The sequence below is a fragment of the Monopterus albus genome, unplaced genomic scaffold (genome assembly GCF_001952655.1).
Source record: "Monopterus albus unplaced genomic scaffold, M_albus_1.0 scaffold152.1, whole genome shotgun sequence".
In the NCBI taxonomy this organism is placed as follows: domain Eukaryota; kingdom Metazoa; phylum Chordata; class Actinopteri; order Synbranchiformes; family Synbranchidae; genus Monopterus; species Monopterus albus.
In genome coordinates, this window is record NW_018128032.1 from 508,897 (window position 1) to 529,141 (window position 20,245).

The 20,245-nt window shown below is 42.1% G+C and overlaps 2 protein-coding genes across 4 annotated transcripts in view; one reads left to right on the forward strand and one right to left on the reverse strand.

Annotated features, from left to right (window-relative positions):
- The window catches only part of tsr1 (TSR1 ribosome maturation factor), a 10,367-nt gene extending 3,085 nt beyond the window's left edge, over nucleotides 1–7,282 (reverse strand). The window contains exons 1-7 of the mRNA XM_020614881.1: nucleotides 7,081–7,282; nucleotides 5,274–5,377; nucleotides 4,960–5,188; nucleotides 4,494–4,628; nucleotides 3,880–4,334; nucleotides 3,116–3,260; nucleotides 2,310–2,494 (exon numbers count right to left, since the gene is read on the reverse strand). Coding sequence (XP_020470537.1) covers nucleotides 2,310–2,494; nucleotides 3,116–3,260; nucleotides 3,880–4,334; nucleotides 4,494–4,628; nucleotides 4,960–5,188; nucleotides 5,274–5,377; nucleotides 7,081–7,207 — 1,380 coding nt within the window. The 5' untranslated portion in view covers nucleotides 7,208–7,282. The remainder of the gene's footprint in view (nucleotides 1–2,309; nucleotides 2,495–3,115; nucleotides 3,261–3,879; nucleotides 4,335–4,493; nucleotides 4,629–4,959; nucleotides 5,189–5,273; nucleotides 5,378–7,080) is intronic.
- A 2,347-nt stretch (nucleotides 7,283–9,629) lies between these two features.
- taok1a (TAO kinase 1a) overlaps nucleotides 9,630–20,245 on the forward strand; it is an 18,292-nt gene continuing 7,676 nt past the window's right edge. The window contains exons 1-17 of one of the 3 annotated variants that reach the window (XM_020614851.1): nucleotides 9,630–10,145; nucleotides 12,763–13,012; nucleotides 14,816–14,887; nucleotides 15,830–15,931; nucleotides 16,033–16,078; nucleotides 16,193–16,289; nucleotides 16,398–16,511; nucleotides 16,624–16,715; nucleotides 16,933–17,026; nucleotides 17,126–17,207; nucleotides 17,304–17,471; nucleotides 17,622–17,822; nucleotides 17,945–18,073; nucleotides 18,462–18,698; nucleotides 18,802–18,930; nucleotides 19,052–19,255; nucleotides 19,421–19,660. In XM_020614851.1, coding sequence (XP_020470507.1) covers nucleotides 12,881–13,012; nucleotides 14,816–14,887; nucleotides 15,830–15,931; nucleotides 16,033–16,078; nucleotides 16,193–16,289; nucleotides 16,398–16,511; nucleotides 16,624–16,715; nucleotides 16,933–17,026; nucleotides 17,126–17,207; nucleotides 17,304–17,471; nucleotides 17,622–17,822; nucleotides 17,945–18,073; nucleotides 18,462–18,698; nucleotides 18,802–18,930; nucleotides 19,052–19,255; nucleotides 19,421–19,660 — 2,139 coding nt within the window. In that variant the 5' untranslated portion in view covers nucleotides 9,630–10,145; nucleotides 12,763–12,880. Of the gene's footprint in view, nucleotides 10,146–10,544; nucleotides 10,602–12,762; nucleotides 13,013–14,815; nucleotides 14,888–15,829; nucleotides 15,932–16,032; nucleotides 16,079–16,192; nucleotides 16,290–16,397; nucleotides 16,512–16,623; nucleotides 16,716–16,932; nucleotides 17,027–17,125; nucleotides 17,208–17,303; nucleotides 17,472–17,621; nucleotides 17,823–17,944; nucleotides 18,074–18,461; nucleotides 18,699–18,801; nucleotides 18,931–19,051; nucleotides 19,256–19,420; nucleotides 19,661–20,245 lie in introns of those variants that run through there. The other 2 variants (XM_020614852.1, XM_020614854.1) reach the window with 2 other exon arrangements.

Consider the following 20,245-nt stretch of genomic DNA (forward strand, 5'->3'; position numbering starts at 1 on the left):
GCTTATAGAAGAGTGATGGTTCTTGATGCGGTGCCATCTGAGGGATCAGAGAGCATGGTCATCCAGCTTAGGCTTGTGCACTTGATGCACTGAAATCCCTCCAGATTCCTTAAATCTTTTAATGATGTTCTGCACTGTAGAGGGTGACATATCCAAATCCCTTCCTATCCTTCTATGAGGAACATTGTTTTTAAACATTTCAATCATTTCCTCACACATATGTTGGCAAACTGGTGGTCCTTGGCCCATCTTTGTTCCTAAAGGTCTCAGCCTTTCCTGGACGCCTCTGTTGTACCACATCATGATGCAGTTACGGTACCTGTTGACATCACCTGTTTGAAGTGGAATCATCATTTTGCAGTTTTACCTCATTACTGGCCCTGAAATGCAGCTGTCCCAACTTTTTTTGGAACATTGCAGAATTGAAGTGTGTTTATTTTGAACAAAGAATAAAAATGTGCTGCTGTATTGTTTCCAGGTAATACAGGACAAAGATCATTTACAAATCACTATTTTCAGTATTGATTTTGATTTTACATAACGTCCCAACGTTTTCTGATTTGAGGTTGTTCCTCTAAACCAGTATAAAAATGCCTCTTTGCACAATGCACCTGTAATGCTATTGATTGAGGTGTGAAGAACATTTAACCAAGAACAATTAACCAGTCACAGGTGATTGCTATGCATGCATGCACCCCCCCCCCACATTCCTGGAACTTTATTTTAGTGTGACCTCCTGAGGCATGCTGAAATTTAGCTCCCAGAACACACCTCCAAAGTGGGTGGAGGGCAGTGGAAGCAAACACAGAACCCTCGACAAGCGTTACTTGGCTTGACATGTTCCAGTACAGTCCAATAATGGAAAACTATAACTATACCAGCACTGCTGGTGGCTCCCCCTGTTCCAAATGAGCAATCACCTCAAAGACCTCACTCTCAAGACTACAGCTACAGATGCAGCTGCAGACAAGTAGGTGTCTCTGCTATTCTTTTGCCTTTGTTTAAGTAATACTGCTGTTGCACTTCCTGTCACTTCCTGTTAAACACATTTTCCCTCCCTATTTTCTAACATGCAATCTCAATGTTTTCCAAACAATGACTAGATGCACGTGTTGGGAGCATAAGAAGCAAATGCAATCAAAGAGATTCTAAGTATAGATACTGTAATTGTATAATAGCCAAACATAAACAAGACCAGCACGGCCACAACCGAGACCTGTACTGCACATGTGTGAATGTGATAAGGAGTTGCCACAATTCAAACTACAGGACTCTTTGGTTTGCATATAATTAAATGCTGGGCCCTGCCCAGGCTGTCTCTAGACACCCACTCTTACAGCATCTATAAATTCCACTTCTACTGGGAATATACAGTATATCTATAAGGAAATGAATCTTCAAAGAAAACGTGCAGAACGCTGCTTCCTCGGCTGGCAAATTACAGGAGGGGCTCCGAGACATGAGGGGAAAGCACTCATCAGGGGGTCGAATCACAACCTTTCCAATGTCCCTGCTGCAATAATAATAATCATTATCATTTGAAGTACCCCTTTCCCATTGTTACTCTCTGCTAAATATGTATTCCTGTGCACCAGCCGCAACAACAAACATGCTAATAACACTTACAGATTATAATGAACCCGTTGCGTAAGGAGACTTTCCTCGATTTCTTTTCAAGCAGCGCTGGAAACAAATCAATGGCGGACCCCTCCTTTTGACCAGACAGGAAGCTCTGTTCACAAGACAGGAGGCTTCTCTCAGGACTCCTGCTCCAAACACTATTGTTGTGGTGACCAGCCTGGCATTACAGGCCAGAGGCAGACAGTGAAAAAACAAACACTGCCTCTCAGCAGCGAGGTGCACTGACGTGGGTCACGTATGCACTGCTCCAGCCTCGGAACCACCAGTGTCAGCTGGGATTGGCTCCAGTCCCCCGGGGCCCTATTCAGGATAGGCGGTATAGATAATGGATGGATTTCTGGGCTAAATTAAATGATGAAACTTTAAAAAATTCACTTACTATCTAAACACCTGTCTTCATTGAAACATATTTGACCACTAGTGTTTCTGCTATCTGTTATTCATCACTGACAGCATTTTTGCTCATTTGTTTCACATATTCCAAAACAGAAAATCAGAATCCTTTCCTGCTATCTGGCAGACTGAAACATCTTCACCTCACTGTGTGCCACCTAGTGTCACTGCATCTGCGCGCACACACACACACACACACACACACACACACTGTGTGTGTAAGAGATTATGGTGCTGAATATAAGTTTAAAATCAGAATCACTGTAAATGTATACCTGAGAGCTCTCCTCCTCCTCTGCATCCATGGCCTCGTCCATCATGTCGTCATCATCATCATCATCATCGCTGCTTTCCTCATCTATCTCTCCATTCTCCTCCTCATCTTCATCCACGATCCACATTGCTTGGTAATCTGATGTTCCTTTAGGGACCTTCATTACACGTTTGCTCTTCCTGGCCTCTGAACAGCACAGAGAAGCATCACAGCAAGACTGTGACTGTGGTTTCATTGTTCATTCATAAAGCCGTAAAAAAAAAAAAAAAAACTAACTATATTTAAATCCAGAAAGACATTTAAGTACACGAGGCTTCTGATTCAGTTCTGTTCCTGAACATGATTTTAGGATGAAAGGTACTTCGACACAAACAAAATGTCATGTTCAATATCATTTTGCTCACAACTAACTGAAGACGACACATCTATGAACATGTTTTTCATCTGAGTGACTGTGTTTAGCTATCATGACATCATGGTGTCACATAAAAGTGTAACCAAAGGATATGTGGCAAATATCAGCAGCACCTGGCAAACCGGACTGATCTGTACAACATTTCCTCAATTCAACTGTTGCTTGCACATGGGACCCCTCCCACAGTGATAATACAGTGTTAATCCCAGAAGGATTCCTCCAAAACAAAACTGTGGCAGACTCAAACCAAACCTAATCAGGTGGGACTACTCTTTGACACAGGTTAAGACCTCAACCAGTTGAACAATACCTTATGTCGGTTCACAGGTATTCTCATCTCACCAGCTGAATATTCTCTAAATGTTATCATGTGTGAAATTCTGTTTCTGCACCTTCAGCTTCCAGCAGCTCTGTTTCTGTTGGCCATGTCTGCTCTCCTTCCATGGGATCCACCTCAGCCTCTGCCAGCAGACTCTCCCTGCAGGATGGGTCGGCTTTCATGAGCACCCGCACTGCAGCCTCATCTTCGCCTCCATCCTGTGGGAAATGCAGGTGGCCGGGTTAAAACCAAGTGTTATAAAGTCCAATAGAAGATGACCAGTGTTTTTGCATATTCTAGCCTGTTTACCACCACTCATGTAGTGTGACATTTACTGTACATTACATCAGATAGCGCTGAGCTATGCTACAGGGGAAAGTGGAGGAATGCACAACTTTATGCCAATATCCTCTGATACAGTGGAGGTAACAGCCGATCACAATCATCTTGATTCTAGCAGAAACAAAAGCACATAACTGTTTGCTACTCCTTTTTACTACATGAAGGAATTTTTAAACTAAACGCAGAAAAAAAAAACTTGTCATTGCAGTCTCCCAAGTGTTTTAGCGAGGTACCAGGACATAAAAGAAAAGAACAACATGTGGAAACAATGGCCGGCATACACAGCACAGTGGATACGTCAGAAAACTGTCCAGTCAGATCAGAGGATGTAAACTACTTGGTCAATATAACACAGGCCCAGAACGACTGCAGGCCAGATACAGCCAGCTGCTCTTTATCTATAGGTGTGAAAGCACTGTCAGAAACAGAAGCCTTTTTAAATTTTTACTAAATTTGTTCAATAATATCTAAACAATACAGTCCAAAAACACCTACCGGCATGTCAACATCTCCACCAATGCCAGGCTTTGCTGCTCTGGGGGCTGTTAAGTTGAGGGGAAGCGGGTCTGATGGAGCATCAATCTGACTGAGCTGAAAGTCTCCATGTCCACTGATGTGCACCAGTCTGTCAACCCGCAGAGGACGGCCACGGACGTACCCAGACACACAGAGGGTACCTAAGCCTGTGGGTCCAGCACCTGTCCCCTCAGCAGGGCAGTTGGGTGTAAACGTGGCATGCTGAGCCAAAAGATGGGACCGTCTGGAGCGGAACCCAAGCTTTCTCTGTCTCTGAGTGCCAAGGTGTCTGAGAAGTAGAATGGCATCCTGTGCTGTATCCAGAGGGAAGAGACGGGCATCAGGAAAACGAAGCTCGGTGATCTTTGACAGAGCTCTCCTGGACTCGACCCTCTTCTTCACAGGAAGATCAGACACACCCTGACACACCAAGGCTACATGGGGTTAATGGGACAGAGAGACGATGGGTTAGAAAATGTACAGCAGGAAAGAAATCAAAAATCTGATGTAGAACATTTACTGCAGTGGAAGTCTCTACCAGTGTAAATGGAGGAGTCTAAATGCTTGAGCAGTGTGTTCATGTTTACACCTACTGTAGCTGGGGAGGCCCTGAGCAAAGAGACAGGAGAGGCAGTGGTTGCCATAGCTGTCCCAACCTTCACTAGAGTCCAGTACAAATACAAGGCTATCTGCAATCTTTGCCACATCCAGCAGGGAGTGCATGTCAGCTGTCCAAACAAAAGATGAAACAGGCTTCAGAGTGGGGAAACAAAAGACTCGGTGCAAAGACAAAATAGTACAGCAACAGCATGAACCGTCGATAAACATGTGCTTTGAATCGTGCTACAGCAGCATTTTACATTACACCGTTTCACTGAACCAGTGCCAACGTACACGTCCTTTGTAAAAAGATGAGACATTTGATTTCACCATCTCTGCAGCTACCTTGTCTTATAAGTTAATGGGTATTCTCTCGTACCACTGCTTATGATTTTGAAGGAGGAAAATTATCTAATTTCATTTGAGCTGAGTTTTTTTTCCATTTCAGTCAATACTTACCTGTGCTCTGTTGTAGAAAGGTGAACCTTTGTTTAAAACGTGGCAAAATTAACCCAAAGCTGTCAGTGACGCCGCTAATGCACTGCTCCTGACGTACGACACCCCCTGCACCCTCTCCACGGAGCAGTTTGGTAACAGCACCAGTGTCAGCTCCAGCATGCAGGGACACCACAGCAACCAAATGGGGAGGACCGTCTCTGCTGCCTAGACGCCGCTTCTCCGTCAGGACCTAAAATGACAAAAGACATGGAAATTCTGCAGCAGCAATTAGGAATTCAAGGAAGGCTATTCTTGATTTGCAAATGGAAAAATACCATCTCTTTCTTATTCCTGCGTAACTGGTTGGCCTTGTTCCTTCGGTCCATCTTCTTTTGCTCCTTCCTCTGTTTTTTGGTAAGGGCCATCACTGACACTCTCCCTGTGAGACAGTTCAACACAAACATTTTTGACCCAAGTGATGGGGTAAATATGTTTTAAATGAGTTTTACCAGTAGTTGTGTGCTTCTGGCACTTCTATAATGCATAAAATACTATGCATATAATATAATTTGCATGCCCAGTTTAGTTTACAATTGCAAAACAAACCACAAAAGACCTTCTAGTGCAATATATTGTCACCTTCTTTCTGCAGAGCCGGTGTCACTCACTGGAAACATGTACTGACCAGCACCAGTTGTCAAAATTCACATAGACTACTGAAGTTGATGCCTACAATATCAATGTTGCTTTAAAACATTCATTTCAACCCAACGCTGTATTATCAAAGAAAACATCTCTAAACTAGTAACAGTAAAAATCGACATAGTTCATGGATATAATAGAGGATATGAAGGAAAAATTTTACTTGAAAATATAGACACACATTCTGTGGACAGAGACATCCTGTGACCCAACAGCTTGTCTGTGGCTCGTCTGTCCAAACATGGACAGACAGTTATAGATGATTCACCTTAAAGGGCTTTCAGATAGGACGCGGTAGGCACTGCGCTTGCTGCGGGGATTGGGGAAGAGGGCGCACAGGGCAAACCCACATGTTGGGCGCCAGTTGCCAGGTGACCAAAAAAAGCTTTCCAGGAGGTGCTTAGCAGATACAGCTGATAAGGACAATCACTTTTATTTGGCCAAGTGTGTTACACACACAAGGAATTTGTTTCCCTGCACAAAACCAAGGCAGCCATCTGTGGCGAGTCTGGGTGAGCAAAAGGCAGGAAGACAACCATTCTCCTTGTTAGACACCGGAGGTGGTGCATCTCTGGAGTCGGATGAACTGTTGCAGTCATAATAGCAGAAGTAGTGGTGGCTGAAGGCTTTCTCACTGGTAATTGAGTATCTCTATACTGGGGCACAGGAGGGTAGTGGAGAGGATAATGGGGATAATAAGGATAAGTATAGTAGGTACACATGCTGTGAGTGGCGCCAGGGGGGCAGGTGGCTTGTGAAGCTGTGAGTTTCTGAGGAATGGTTGGAGGCTTCTCTTTGGCAGCCAGAAGAGATGGGAAGTAAAAGGGGTAAAACTGGCCAGAGGGATAAGGGGGACTGTCCGGTTTTTTGGGAACCGTAATCCTGGTGGTTGGATGTGAAGCAGCAAGTGGTTGCACCTCAAGATCAGGGTTTGGGTAGGAAACTGGTCCATAAGGATAGTGAGAGCTGTAAAAACTAGGTGGATAAAATAGACCCTCGTCATAGGGGTAAGGCAGAGCAGAGGGATACTGAGAAGGCCTGGGAGATAATTTATAAGCTTGATGGGAATGACTACCCTGAGTTGGGCTACGATTTGAGACAGATGTAGTTTGATCCACCAACGAAGGCTGGTAATAAAGGGAAGGAAGCTCTGGGTGCTCTCCAGGAAGTCTTCCTCTTTCCCCACACACACATACTGTAGATGTACACTCCACCGGGTCAGTCAAGACAAGCAAAACACGGCGCATGATTGGTTTTTCCGCACAAAAACAACAACAAAAACTTGATTTAGGTGTACCACGCCCTCTGGTGAATTGATTATACTCCTAAACTCACCGAAAATTCAACGCGTGTTGTTGCAGAGCCACGAGCTAACATTAACACAACACCGGCTGTGTAACAGCTGCTAAAAGTTACACTTCGTAAATGAGCATAGCTTACCTTTGTTCTCTCTCTCAATTTCACCTTTCGTCCGGTGCTTGCCATGTTTGTGTCCTTTATTTTTCTGTTTATATGCGCCGGCTCTGTGGCCCTGTTGTTTTTCCCCATTCGCAGCCATTTTCGCCATGTGGGAAAATCATGCAACTAACTTCCGGATTCACACCGGCGCGATGACAGAGGCGTGTACTGACGCCTGTTTCTTCAAAATAAAAGCACTGGTGATAATCAGAGCCCTTATCCCGCTGCTAATTATACAAAATACAGTATATGATCACTTAACACAGTATGATGCATTACTGTTGACTGTTTTCTATTGCGCTACTCATATTTAAAGCTATTGTGATGATAAAAAAATCAAAAAGTCAAAGTGTTTATTGTCATATGCACAGTAGTGTTTCCCTGCACAATGAAATTCTTCCTTTGCTGTCCATAATGAATGCCAAACAATATAAAGTCTAAATATTAAACAGATAAATAACAATACAAAATAAAGGCAATTTTAAAAACAGCATGTGAAAAAGATAATAAAATATTATAAGAATATATGCTACATCTGCTGTATGTGCAACAGCCAACAATGAGTGTGCAATTATACATATGCAAACTAAAAACATAAAGTCAGGTGCAGTTACATGAAGTAATTGCTGATTATAAACTCCTGTCAGCTGTTTAGGAGTCTGATGGCAGTGGGAAAGAAAGAGTTCTTTGGTCTAGAAATCCTGCATTTCACACTTCTGTACCTCCTGCCTGAGGGTAGAGGTGTGCAGATAGTTTGCACTGTGGATTCTGCAGTGGTAGATGCTCTGCGGAGAGGCAGTGGAGTCCTGGTGATCTTCTCCGCAGTCTGCAGGCGCTTGCGGTCCATAGCAGTAGTGCTACCATACCACACAGTGATGCAGCTGGTCAAGATGCTCTCAACAGTGCAGCTGTAGAAGTTGCAAAGGATCCTAGGCGACATGCCAAACCTCCTCAGCCTCCTCAGGAAGTACAGCCGCTGTTGAGCCTTCTTGACCAGCTGTGTGGTGTTAAGTATCCAAGTGAGGTCCTCACTGATGTGGACGCCCAGGTATTTGAAGCTCTTCACCCTCTCCACTTCAAGCTCCCAGATGAACAGTGGCTGATGAGTTCTCCTCTCCTTCCTCATGTCCACTATCATCTCTTTCATCTTGTCCGTGTTGAGGGTGAGATTATTGTCCTTGCACCATGACACCAGACCAACCACCTCCCTCCTGTAGGCTGCTATCCATTACAAGAATAAAATATTTGAATATGTTTTTATTCTTGATCCATCCATCCATCCATTTTCCTCCTCTTATCCGGGACCGGGTCGCGGGATTATTCTTGATGCATTGCTTAAAATTGTGAATGAATATGCTTATAATAATAATGTAGTTGATGTTTGAGCTTCATATGTATATATCCACCATTATAAAAACCCATTTCTGAAATGATAAATCCACCCTGTCTTTCATAATCCCAGCCCTGGAAACCTCACTTTTATCCTCAAATCATATACAAATTTTATAGAAGCTAAAAACAACTTGTTATACTATTTCGATGTTTCCCTGTCTTAATGTTAGTCGTGCTTAGTAGTTTGAGATGTTTGCAACGCTTCACATCAAACCTTCAGGAAAAATACAGTGGAAGGCTTTGAGGTGTGCTCTTTGGCTCCTCAACAACAAATGCCGAGGATCCCCAGGGCAGTGCACACAGCACTCTGTCCTAGGGGCACTGCTGGTTTATTCCCTGGTGTGGACCAGTATGTGTGTGTGTGGCCTAGTATTACTCATGTTGTGGGGATGTAAATCTGTTTACACTGTCACATGGTGGGGATTATGTCCTTATGCAAGTCCCCAAAACATAATTCATAAAATTTTAGTGTGATGACTTAGTTAGGTGTTAGGCAGGTAGTGGCTATGGTTATGGTTAGGGTAAGTCTCCAGGAGATCAATGCAAGTCAATGTAATGTCCCATAAAGGTATGGAAACACAGTGTGGGTGTAGAAGGTTCTTATCGCTACTGCTTATTCGCTCCCACTGAATAGATATGTTTATAATTGTAAAGACCTAAAGTTGTGAATCCATACCATCTCATTAGAGCATAGGCTACACAGTTGTGTGAGTTGTATTATTACAGATCACGATCATCTGTTACACCACTGCCATCAAAGAGGATGGCTGAAGTGTCTGATCCAAGGAGCTAACTTCCATGTTAATAACATGTTGTGTCTGGTTCATTATTCATTGCTTCAAAAAAAAAAAAAAACTCTGCACATTACAATGCAGATTATAAAATCTTTCGGGGGGCGGACGGACTGTAGGGTAATATAACATTAGGCGACTGTAGTATATCTTTATATTACCTATTCTGTGGTGTAGTCATTTAATTGGAGGGTAGCCAGAAAAATATAGGATGTGAGATTCCAAACCCCAAGTGAATAACAAAGTTCGGTTAGAGTGAGTATTTGGTCTCATACATATTATAGGGTAGTGTTTTTAAGCCCCAGTGTCAGTGTCTCCGCCTCTGAATGTTTTTGGGTCAGTGAGAGTTTACTGCAACAGGCAGGGCGGAACTCTTTGCAGCATGTCCAAGGAAGATGGATAGTCAGATAGGCAGAGTTACAGCCAAACCTAACTGCTAAGTAGTTACCATGCCGATGAGATAGGTCAAATCCCCAGTTTATTTCACGGCATTGCGGATACCATCGTGACTTGTTTTGGGTGTTTCAGAAGTGTTTGAACTTCCCTCACATTTTCCCCAACGTATTTTCACGAAGGGAGGCGGCGGTGGAGCGGTCGGCAGCCATCTTTGGACCTGCCTGGGAGTGGGATTCAACTGTTCTGGCACTCCAGTTACTTCAAGGGTGGGGATTTTAACCTATAATAACTCACTAACATGTATGTTATAATCGAGTGACATCGCTAATAGCCACAAGGATTTGGCGTACGAAGTTGCCGAACCGGGGAAGAAACAGGAGAAATAACGTTACTTTTATAATCCCAAACTGTTTTGAATTAGCTACACGACATTCTCCAAAGCGCTGGGACCTGGCCTGTCAGAAGAGGGTGAGTTTCAGCTAACTGGCTAAGCTAACTTAGCAAACATCACATAGGTTAACTTGGTTATTACATGGGGTAGCTTGCTAATTTAGCAATTTATTATAGATAACTCTTAATTTTGGTGTAATTCCACATTATTCGTGTAGTTACACGCCGTTACGCCGTTATTATTGCTTGGATTGTTTCATCATATGACACGTAACTTAGCTTAGTTTTGATTGCAACGTTAGCTGACATTAGAGTCAGCGTTGGCTACTTGAGCTCCTGGAGCCACTGATTTGTTTGCTCATGCTTATGAGCGTTGTTGGGATTTTTACATTTAAGACTTTGTTTGTTTGAGTGTCTTGTGTGACAGTTGAAACAGGTGCTGGAGCTTGACAACTTTCAGCAAATCCCAATAAGTGCTTTGTATTCAATTTCACCTGTGTTGTAACTCCAGCTAACTAAGCTAAAACTCAGCAGGTAAGGAACAACCCTGAAATTAAAGCTTGGGATGGACTGTCATTTAAAAGCAGTGTAAAACCTTCGGAGCTACACCAGTAACGTTACAGTATTTACAAGTGCCTACCTATCCACAGCTAAACTCTGAATGGGCCAAATTGCCATATTAATTTACAATAATGTAAGCCAGTGCATAAACATGTTTTGTCTAGAAGGTATTTTTTGTTTTGTTAGAAAAGATAAAAGAAAGCACTGGTAATGTTAGTTCACACTGCGATTTTTTGTGCTATAGATACGAATATCAAAGGGAAACAACTTAACGAACCTATATTACTTACATTTGTTAAAATTGTGACCTTATTTATAAAAAAAAGTAATGGCTTTGCGTTTTGTGAAGATAAATTATCTGGTTGATATGGAACAGTTGAAGCTTTGTTTCACTGTCTGAAATTGCAGTGCATGATGCTGCTAAGAAAGACAGATTATTACTAGGAAAATTATTCACCAGGGCCCATTCCTCCTCCACCTCTCTATAGCTGCGTTAACAGGAAATGCTGAGAAATGCAGGCAGTGAGGGTATATATTGGGAATTCCAGCCCTCCAGCTTTGTTGTCCTGTCCCGCTGCATTCTTGTGCATATGTGTGTGCTAGTTGGAACGTAAGGGTGTTTTACGAAGGTATCATTTATTATCACTCACTTTTGTGTTCACGTGTCCCTGTTAAAAATGCCATCATGGGCTATGACAACAAAGCTCATTTATCAGCAACAATGTAGTAAAGAACAATGGCAATAAAGAGGCACAGTCTCACATGGTAATGAGGCTTTATTTCAGGGCTGTGCCTGCATCTGTGTGGAATAGTGAGTTGTTCAGTGTTTTTGTGAGACAAAAGATGTCTGCTTGAACTGGGGGCTGTTTCTCCCAGGCTGGGAAAGAAGTCTTGTGACTCTAGCGTCAGCTCTGCATCTGTTTGCAGCTGATCATCTTAGCCTTACAGGCTCAGTAAACTTGCCTCAGTGATCTTTTACAGTCTACATGTGTATTACAGGAGTAAAGCTGCGTAACAAACTATTCAGTAGGCAGCACAGTTATTAACATTGATAGTGGAGTTATGGATCTATGCTACATTCTGTCCATTTCTGTAAGTTTAAAGGGTTAGTTCACATAAATAAAAATAAATAAATAAAAATTCCCTCATATCCTTAGTGTTATCTAATCATGCAGATAGTTTTAGTTTTGGTTTTGTAAGGTGAGCATTTGAGATTAATTTACCATACTGTGGATGTTTTCAGTATTTTTATTTTTAGAAAAGTGTGATTTGTCAACCTGGTGAGCACCACAAACAAATATTTTAGATGCATTGGGCTGTAGTGACCATGAATATCTCAAAACTAAAACTAAACTAAAACCACAACTATTGGCACGATTAAAAACCACAAGAGACAATTGGCAATAGGCACAGTAGGGGTTTTTTGCATGTGTATGTGTAAGATTTTGGTGATCTCATGCTTTAATATTTTGTAGGATGGTTATACAGATGATGTTTGGTTTGTGCGTTTACCAAGTACCTACAGGTTTAACAAGTAGTCCTATTGGTGGAATGCTTTGTTTCAGCTCAGGCATCTATCTTGCGGTGAAGCAACTTATTGTTACCTCGGCTGATCTGTTTGAGCTTGAGATTGGCAGCTGCAAGATTGTTCTTTGTGTCTTCCTTACATCTTCTCTGTCTACATACCAAGTCACTGAAGGTATGAGGGAGGTTGTCAGGACACAGCCCACTGATTTCCTGTCCACTGTGGTTGCTGTTACCATGGAAACAGGAGACTTATCTCTTGCTGGCTCAGGATTTCTGACCATTCTCCACATTCACACCTGCCATCATGGTTCAGTTCATGTTTTGTGTAGCTGCCTCTCACTCAGCTTAATAGGCAGAAGAAGTTTTGTTGCATAACATTACCAGTGGTAAGGGAAGATATCAGTAAAGTAGAGGGTATACAGCTCCTGTATATATTGTGCCCCAAAACTGCCTGGACCACTCTTGGAGCTTATTGTACTTCTCTGCTCTCCTTTCACTCTTAATAATGAAGCCCTGTAATTAATACTGGGGACACATGCGTACGTTACGTTCTACCACTCTGCTGCTGCTATTGTATTTTTTCAGTGTGCTCGTTCTTGTTTTTCAGCTCTGAACACATGTGAGACCACTGTCCTGCAGATGAACCATCAGTGGGGGCTCTCAAGTCGCTGTTGCAGACCCAGACAGTTGCTGGCGGCAGCGGCCTTGCCCCCCAGCTCCCCATTATGCCCAACAGCAGTCGGGCGGGGAGCCTGAAGGACCCCGAAATTGCTGAGCTCTTCTACAAGGAGGACCCAGAAAAGCTCTTCACAGATCTGCGTGAGATTGGACATGGCAGCTTTGGTGCTGTATATTTTGTGAGTATTTCACGCTCTAAAGCTTGATTTATGGTTCTGCTTTAAATCTCCACAGAGCTTATGCCGTAGGCTATGTAAGTGGTCTGTGGTATTGTCTACATTTATACTCATGTGCTGGTGTGTCTGCCTCACCCTGCAATTACAGCACCAAAACACTAGTTGGCGGTGGGGTTTCTGTGCCACTGTGTTGTTCCTTTGCCACTTACAAATAATGGTGACTGAACCTGAGTGGGTCATATTGGAGTTAAAATTAATAGATGTTGAACAGCAATACTTTTACTTAAATTACTACAACACAGATAAGAGAGCAGACGTGGGAGGGGATGGTCTGTACCACCACTTAACTAACTGGGGCAGAACAGGGTGATTTTCTGTGCTTGTCTTGCTGCTGAGAGACATAAATGAGGAAATGTGCTGCAAACAATCACAGCTGTTGTTGTCTGCCTTTCCGTGGCAAGCAGTTAAATTTCTGAAGAGGTGCATGTCAGGTTGTGGCGTAGGTCTAGACTTAATGCAGAAACATAAATCAAGGCCAAAACAAAGGCCACGTTCAGTCTGACATCACAACTGCATAAAAAAATAAAGCCTTCTCATTCATATCAGTGAGGACATAGCATTTTCCACTTAGAGACACAGCGGCTTAAAGGATGAGGCTGGCAGTATTTTCATCACATTTTCATTATTGTCAATACATTTTATAAAATGAGCAAAAACCAACAATGATTTAATATGTGTCTCAGTACTTATTGATTGTTTTTACCATTAAAATTTAGGATATAGCCAAAGCTTCCTTTTAACCCAGGCTCATTTAATCAAAGAGATTCATTGTGACTTGAGTGATGCTTCAGTTGTATACCTCAAGATTATTGTTACAAAGGATTAAATGAATGTTGCAGTGATACTGTTCCCAAAAATGAGGAAAATCCCAACCTCTAACAGAAAAGTGTGTTATGAATGTGTTTTGGACAGTCAAACCTGTACAGAATAGGCTTGGAAGATGGGGGCTTTGCTGCAATCAAAGCCATTGGCTTGATGACCTCAGTAAATCATGCTTTTTCAGTATTTGGAGATTGGAGGACATTTGTCCTATGAGCCACAACAACTAACAAGATCCTTAAACAGTTTCAGAATGATTGTAAAAATGCAGCGCTGTTAGCAATGCCGTGTTAGTGTGTCAGCCTAACACTTTGACTTCTTGGAAATTATTGTGCAAGCACACTTGAAAGAAAAAAAATGCTTATTGTGTTATTTCAGGCTTCTGGTGGTGTAGTTTTGTCTGTGTCTTTGAAAATGTGATTTGTGGATGTGACAGATGTTTTTGTATAATGTGTTGAAATGCTTTGTAGTGTAGATATTATAGTATGTCCAGGCAGTTAGAAGCATTCATTGCTTATGCAAGTCAGTCTACAGAACTTTGTATCAGAAGTCCCAATTTCTTGCAGAAAACTGATATTTGTTGTTAAGGTTCCATGTTGGCCCAGCAGCTACACTGAGTCTACATAGTCTGAAATCCCGTGTGTGTCATGACGTTGGGCCTCTAATACAGACTATGTTATCATGACGGTTGGGGTGATGAGGTCACACATAGCGACCATCAATTCTAATAATGCAAACAGACATTATTTAAGCTTTACAGGCAAATAATAGAGATGAAATTAATTATTGCCTGCATCCCAAAATACTAAAGAAGTGATACTTCTGCAGTAGCCCATGTAGTTTATGTCACCTAACCAAAACATAAATTGCTGGTGAAATTATGAAGTGAAGATGATAATCACACCAGTATGTAATGTGCTAATTCAGGCACGGGATGTGCGGACAAATGAGGTGGTGGCCATCAAGAAGATGTCCTACAATGGAAAGCAGTCCAGTGAGGTAGGATAACTTTGTCTAACCTACGGTACTATGTGAAAGTTTTAGGCCACCATTAGATCTGTTGTTGTAGCAATGTTATGGTGACTGTATATATTAATTTCTCGGTCTTGTTATCAGAATACAACTAGAAAATCTAAGAAATATGTTTGCAGTATAAAAAACACAAAAATGTCAGGAAAAATCATCAAACCAACTAGATATTCTGGATGTGGTGTTCAAGCTGTTCTAAAGAAATTTGAAGAATCCAGAAAGGTCAAGGACAAAAACAGGAGTGGAACACCAAGAAAACTGATATGTAAAAGCTCACAAAGTTTCAAGATCACTGGAAAAGAGTCTCAGTGGAGCGATGAGTGGAAGTTTGACTTTTTCAGGTCCAATTGTCAACAGTATGTGAGAAGAAGAGTTGGAGAGAGGTGGACGAATGAGTGTAGCAGTGAAACATGGTGGAGGGTTGTCATGGTTTCAAGACGATCTCCTCAAAAGAATTTAAGCTGTGCTAAGTGGTAAATGGTAAATGGTCTTATACTTGTATAGCGCCTTTCTATGCTTTTCACAGCACACTCAAAGCGCTTTCACATTATTCGGCCATTCACCCATTCGCACTCCCAAGCACTCACGCATTCACACACCGGTGACATGTTGACTGGACAAGCCAGGAAGTGCAAAGGAAGTTCACCTGACTTTGGACTGTAGAAGCCATTTTGTTCTGAAAATTTTGTTTTCTAATAATATGTACATATGTCATGTCTTTACAGGTTATACCTTATTTAAGAGACTGAGACATAAATATAAATTGTCATTACAACCTTGCTAAAACAGCAAAACTAATGGTGGCCCAAGACCTTTGCACAGTACTATATATTTACAGGCAGATGTTAAAATGTTTGGTCAGGAATATTATTTTTTGTTCTTTTAGTCCTTTGTCTTTTATGATTTTCACAGAAATGGCAAGACATAATCAAAGAGGTGAAATTCCTGCAGAGAATACAACATCCAAACAGCATAGAGTACAAAGGATGTTACCTGCGAGAGCACACCGCCTGGGTAAGATTCTCCATGAGTGTGTCAGTGTGGATGATGATACTGTACAACTAAAATGTTACTGATTAAAAAAAGGGGACACCAAACTCTTTATTTTTTTGCAGCTGGTAATGGAGTATTGTCTGGGCTCTGCTTCAGATTTGTTAGAAGGTGAGTTGAAAACCTTGGAACTCATGAGTCAGCATGACTACAAGCAGAGAGAGCAGTCTCCCGTGTCCAGTTTATCCTGACTTGCGTTGTTGTTGGTGAATGTATCCCTTCTAGTTCACAAAAAACCTCTGCAAGAAGTCGAAATAGCTGCAATTACCCATGGTGCTCTACAAGGGTTGGCCTATCTTCACTCCCATAGCATGATTCACCGGTGAGTGTTTCAGGTGTTCAGGAGCATGCTGGACACTGAATGCTCATGTCTTATGGTGTTGTGACTTATGTGTGGTGCTGTAATCATTTCCTCTCATGCGTTTGACAGAGATATAAAGGCAGGGAACATCCTGCTGACAGAACCAGGGCAAGTAAAGCTAGCAGATTTCGGTTCTGCTTCCATTGCCTGTCCGGCCAACTCCTTTGTTGGGACTCCATATTGGTATGCTCCAAAACGTGTACATTAAAGGTTCCTCTCATAGCACTTCAGCAGATTTTTCATAAAATTGTCATATATACATTTGTTAGTGTTCTGCATGTGTTTCTTTTCACAGGATGGCCCCAGAAGTAATTTTAGCTATGGATGAGGGTCAGTATGATGGAAAGGTGGACATTTGGTCTTTGGGGATTACATGCATTGAATTAGGTACTGTCTCTGTTGTATATGGCCTGATTCATAGTAATAATAAGACAAGTTTAATTTATTGTGGAAATGCTTGCATGCATAAATCTCTTGTTATACTTTTACAAACACCTCATGTCCAGCAATTTTTGTTCATTTAGTTAGTCATTAAATGAATATGTTGGCCGTTGATTTTTCTTCACACCGGACTCCTCGGTGTAACCTGCTACTTGGTTTACAGCTGAGAGGAAGCCTCCACTGTTCAACATGAATGCAATGAGTGCCTTATACCATATAGCACAGAATGAGAGCCCCACACTGCAGTCGAGTGAATGGTGAGTTTATAAGAGCTGCTGTACACTTATGAAACAAACTCCATAGACCATAAAATGACTACAGCTGTCCTTTTTCTACATTTCATCTCTCAATTTTAGGTCGGATTATTTTCGAAACTTTGTAGATTCTTGCCTTCAGAAATTTCCCCAGGATAGACCCAACTCTGAGGAGCTCTTAAAGGTAAGAATCAAAAACTGGCTATGACAGGCTGATATGCTTTACAGTTAATCCTTATAGCCACATGGGCAGCACATCTTCTCTGCATTCTTCCTCCAGCATGCATTTGTACAGCGTGAGCGGCCAGATTCAGTTTTAATAGACCTCATAAGTCGGACTAAGGATGCAGTGCGGGAGCTGGACAATCTGCAGTATCGTAAAATGAAGAAGATCTTGTTTCAGGAAGCCCACAATGGCCCCACAACTGAGGCACAAGATGAAGAGGAGGCTTAAGCTTAAGAAATAAAATGTATATTTGAAGCATTCTTCAGAGTGCGAAGGCATCTTTTTGATTTTATTTGTTGAACTTTTGCTGAGTGCACCTGACTCATACCTTGAGTGCAGTGCTTTCTGAATAATAGTTGTATTTATTTTTAGGAGCCAGAGCACAGTGTGGGTAGGACAGGTACAGTGAACAGCGTGGGGAGCAACCAATCCATCCCCAGTATGTCAATCAGTGCCAGTTCCCAGAGCAGCTCAGTCAACAGTCTAACTGATGCTGGTGATGATAAGAGTGAGGTGGACATGGAGGGAGACCATACAGTCATGTCCAACAGCTCCGTCATACACCTCAAGCCGGTAAGAAATTCAGGTTCCAGTGGCCCCACACACTGAGGCCACATTTTGTATGGTGTTAACTGTGTAAAATTGGTTATAGTAATTGTAAGATATTCTTCTGTCCATGTTTGCATCCCCTACAGGAGGAACAGTCATATAATCAAGTGTCAGAACCTCACACCCGTCCAACTGAACCACAGTCACCACCCGCACACGCTCCGCGGCCAAAACGAAACCGTGAACACTTTGCCACCATACGCACAGCTTCAGTGGTAATTACACAGTTATTGTGCTATCATATAAGAAGATGGCTAAAATAACCATTTAATGGCTAAGTAACTGCATCTATATCTGGAGGATTTTTTTCCACACCTATGGGTTGTTAAAAGGCAAACAAATTTGACATATTGTCCTCATGAACATTGAATGGCTTTGCTCTAAATCTTAAAAGTAGTATGGAATCTGAAGCAGTGCCAGGATCCAGCATGAAACATTTATGCACTTGGATATGCTCCTTTAAAACTGTCAATTTTTCTCATAATATCTTAATAGCCCCCTTTTGTGTGATACATATGGTTGTCTCACATATATATTGTTCTCTCAAGAGTGTTCGACTCAGCAACAGTAATATAAAGAGAATCTGTGTCTGATCTCTGCCAGCTCACTCGCCAGATTAAGGAGCACGAGCAGGATTCTGAGTTAAGGGAGCAGATACTGGGCTACAAGCGCATGAGACGGCAGCACCAGAAACAGCTGATGGCTCTGGAAAACAAGCTGAAAGCTGAGATGGATGAGCACAGGCTTCGTCTGGACAAGGAGCTGGAGAACCAGAGAAATAGCTTTGCCCAGGAAATGGAAAAACTGATCAAGAAACACCAGGCATCCATGGAGAAAGATGTATGTTTTGACCCATTTACTGTATGTGTTTTAAGAGTTACCATTTACACTGGCTGTTATGTTGCATAGATCAAACTGATTGTGATGTGCATTTCTGCATCAGGCAAAAACATTTAGCAATGATGAAAAGAGGTTTCAACAGCATATCCAGAGTCAGCAGAAGAAAGAGCTCAACAGCTTCTTAGAATCCCAAAAACGGGAGTACAAACTTCGCAAGGAACAACTGAAAGAGGTAGGGAGATCCATTTGCATGCTTGCTCCACATAAGTGTGCATTTCATCATATTGACTGTTAGCTAATACACATCATTGAAGTCAGTCTTATTAGTGACCTACAAGCCGTCTTCCCTATAGGAACTGAATGAAAACCAGTCAACGCCCAAGAAAGAAAAGCAGGAGTGGTTGTCCAAGCAGAAGGAGAACTTCCAACACTTCCAAGCGGAGGAGGAAGCTAACTTACAGCGTAGACAGAGGCAATATCTAGAGCTTGAGTGCCGCAGGTTCAAACGAAGGATCTTGATTGCTCGCCACAATATTGAACAGGACCTAGTGCGAGAGGTCAGTACTCCATCTTAAACTGTACCGCTGAGTCTCAAATGTTCCAAATATTAACTAATCCCTTAACAGACAAAAAATGGTCCCTTTAGTTTTTTTTTTTTGTGCTATCTTTGGTATGACAGTCTCATCTCTTTGATGTTTGTCTCTCCATGTGCATGCAATTAGGAGCTAAACAAGCGTCAGACCCAGAAAGACCTGGAACATGCTATGCTTCTCCGGCACCATGAGTCCATGCAAGAGTTGGAGTTCCGCCAGCTTAACACCATCCAAAAGACGAGGGCCGAGCTGATCCGCCTGCAGCACCAGACAGAGCTCACCAATCAGCAGGAGTACAACAAGAGGAGGGAGAGGGAACTCCGACGCAAACATGTTATGGAGGTTCGCCAGCAACCCAAGAGCCTCAAGGTTAGATTAAGCTTGTGGACATGCATGTACATTGAATATTCAGTAGACGCACTCATTTCAATTATGATGATAATAATAATAAAATGCTACTCTATGTAATATGTAATTTGCCATTTGTGGCGTGGCTATACACACACAGATAAGAGAGCATAAGCAAAAAGGTGGTGAAACAGTGATCTGCAAAATACAGAGTACAGAGTTCTGCCTCAGAGTTAGGATTGTACACCATTTACCTCTCCTTTGATCAAGCAGCTGTTTAGAACAGAATACACTGAGAATGGAAGCTGACCCATGTTTCTTACTCATGTGAAATATTCAAGTTCTACTTGTGTGGTCTGAGACCAGAAACACTGTGATTGTAAACACCTTATATAGATACTTTGATTTGATTTGATTTGATTTATTCTTTCAAGCATGTAAAGACAGTTGATATGTCAACACACATAATTTTACACATAACAAATGCTAATCCAGTATCAATTTGCTTATACCTAGTACATGCTTGAATGGAGTAGGAAGAAGTCAGACTTATCCAGTCCTACCCCATGACATCATCTTACCATCATTGGTTTGCAAGCAGTAAAT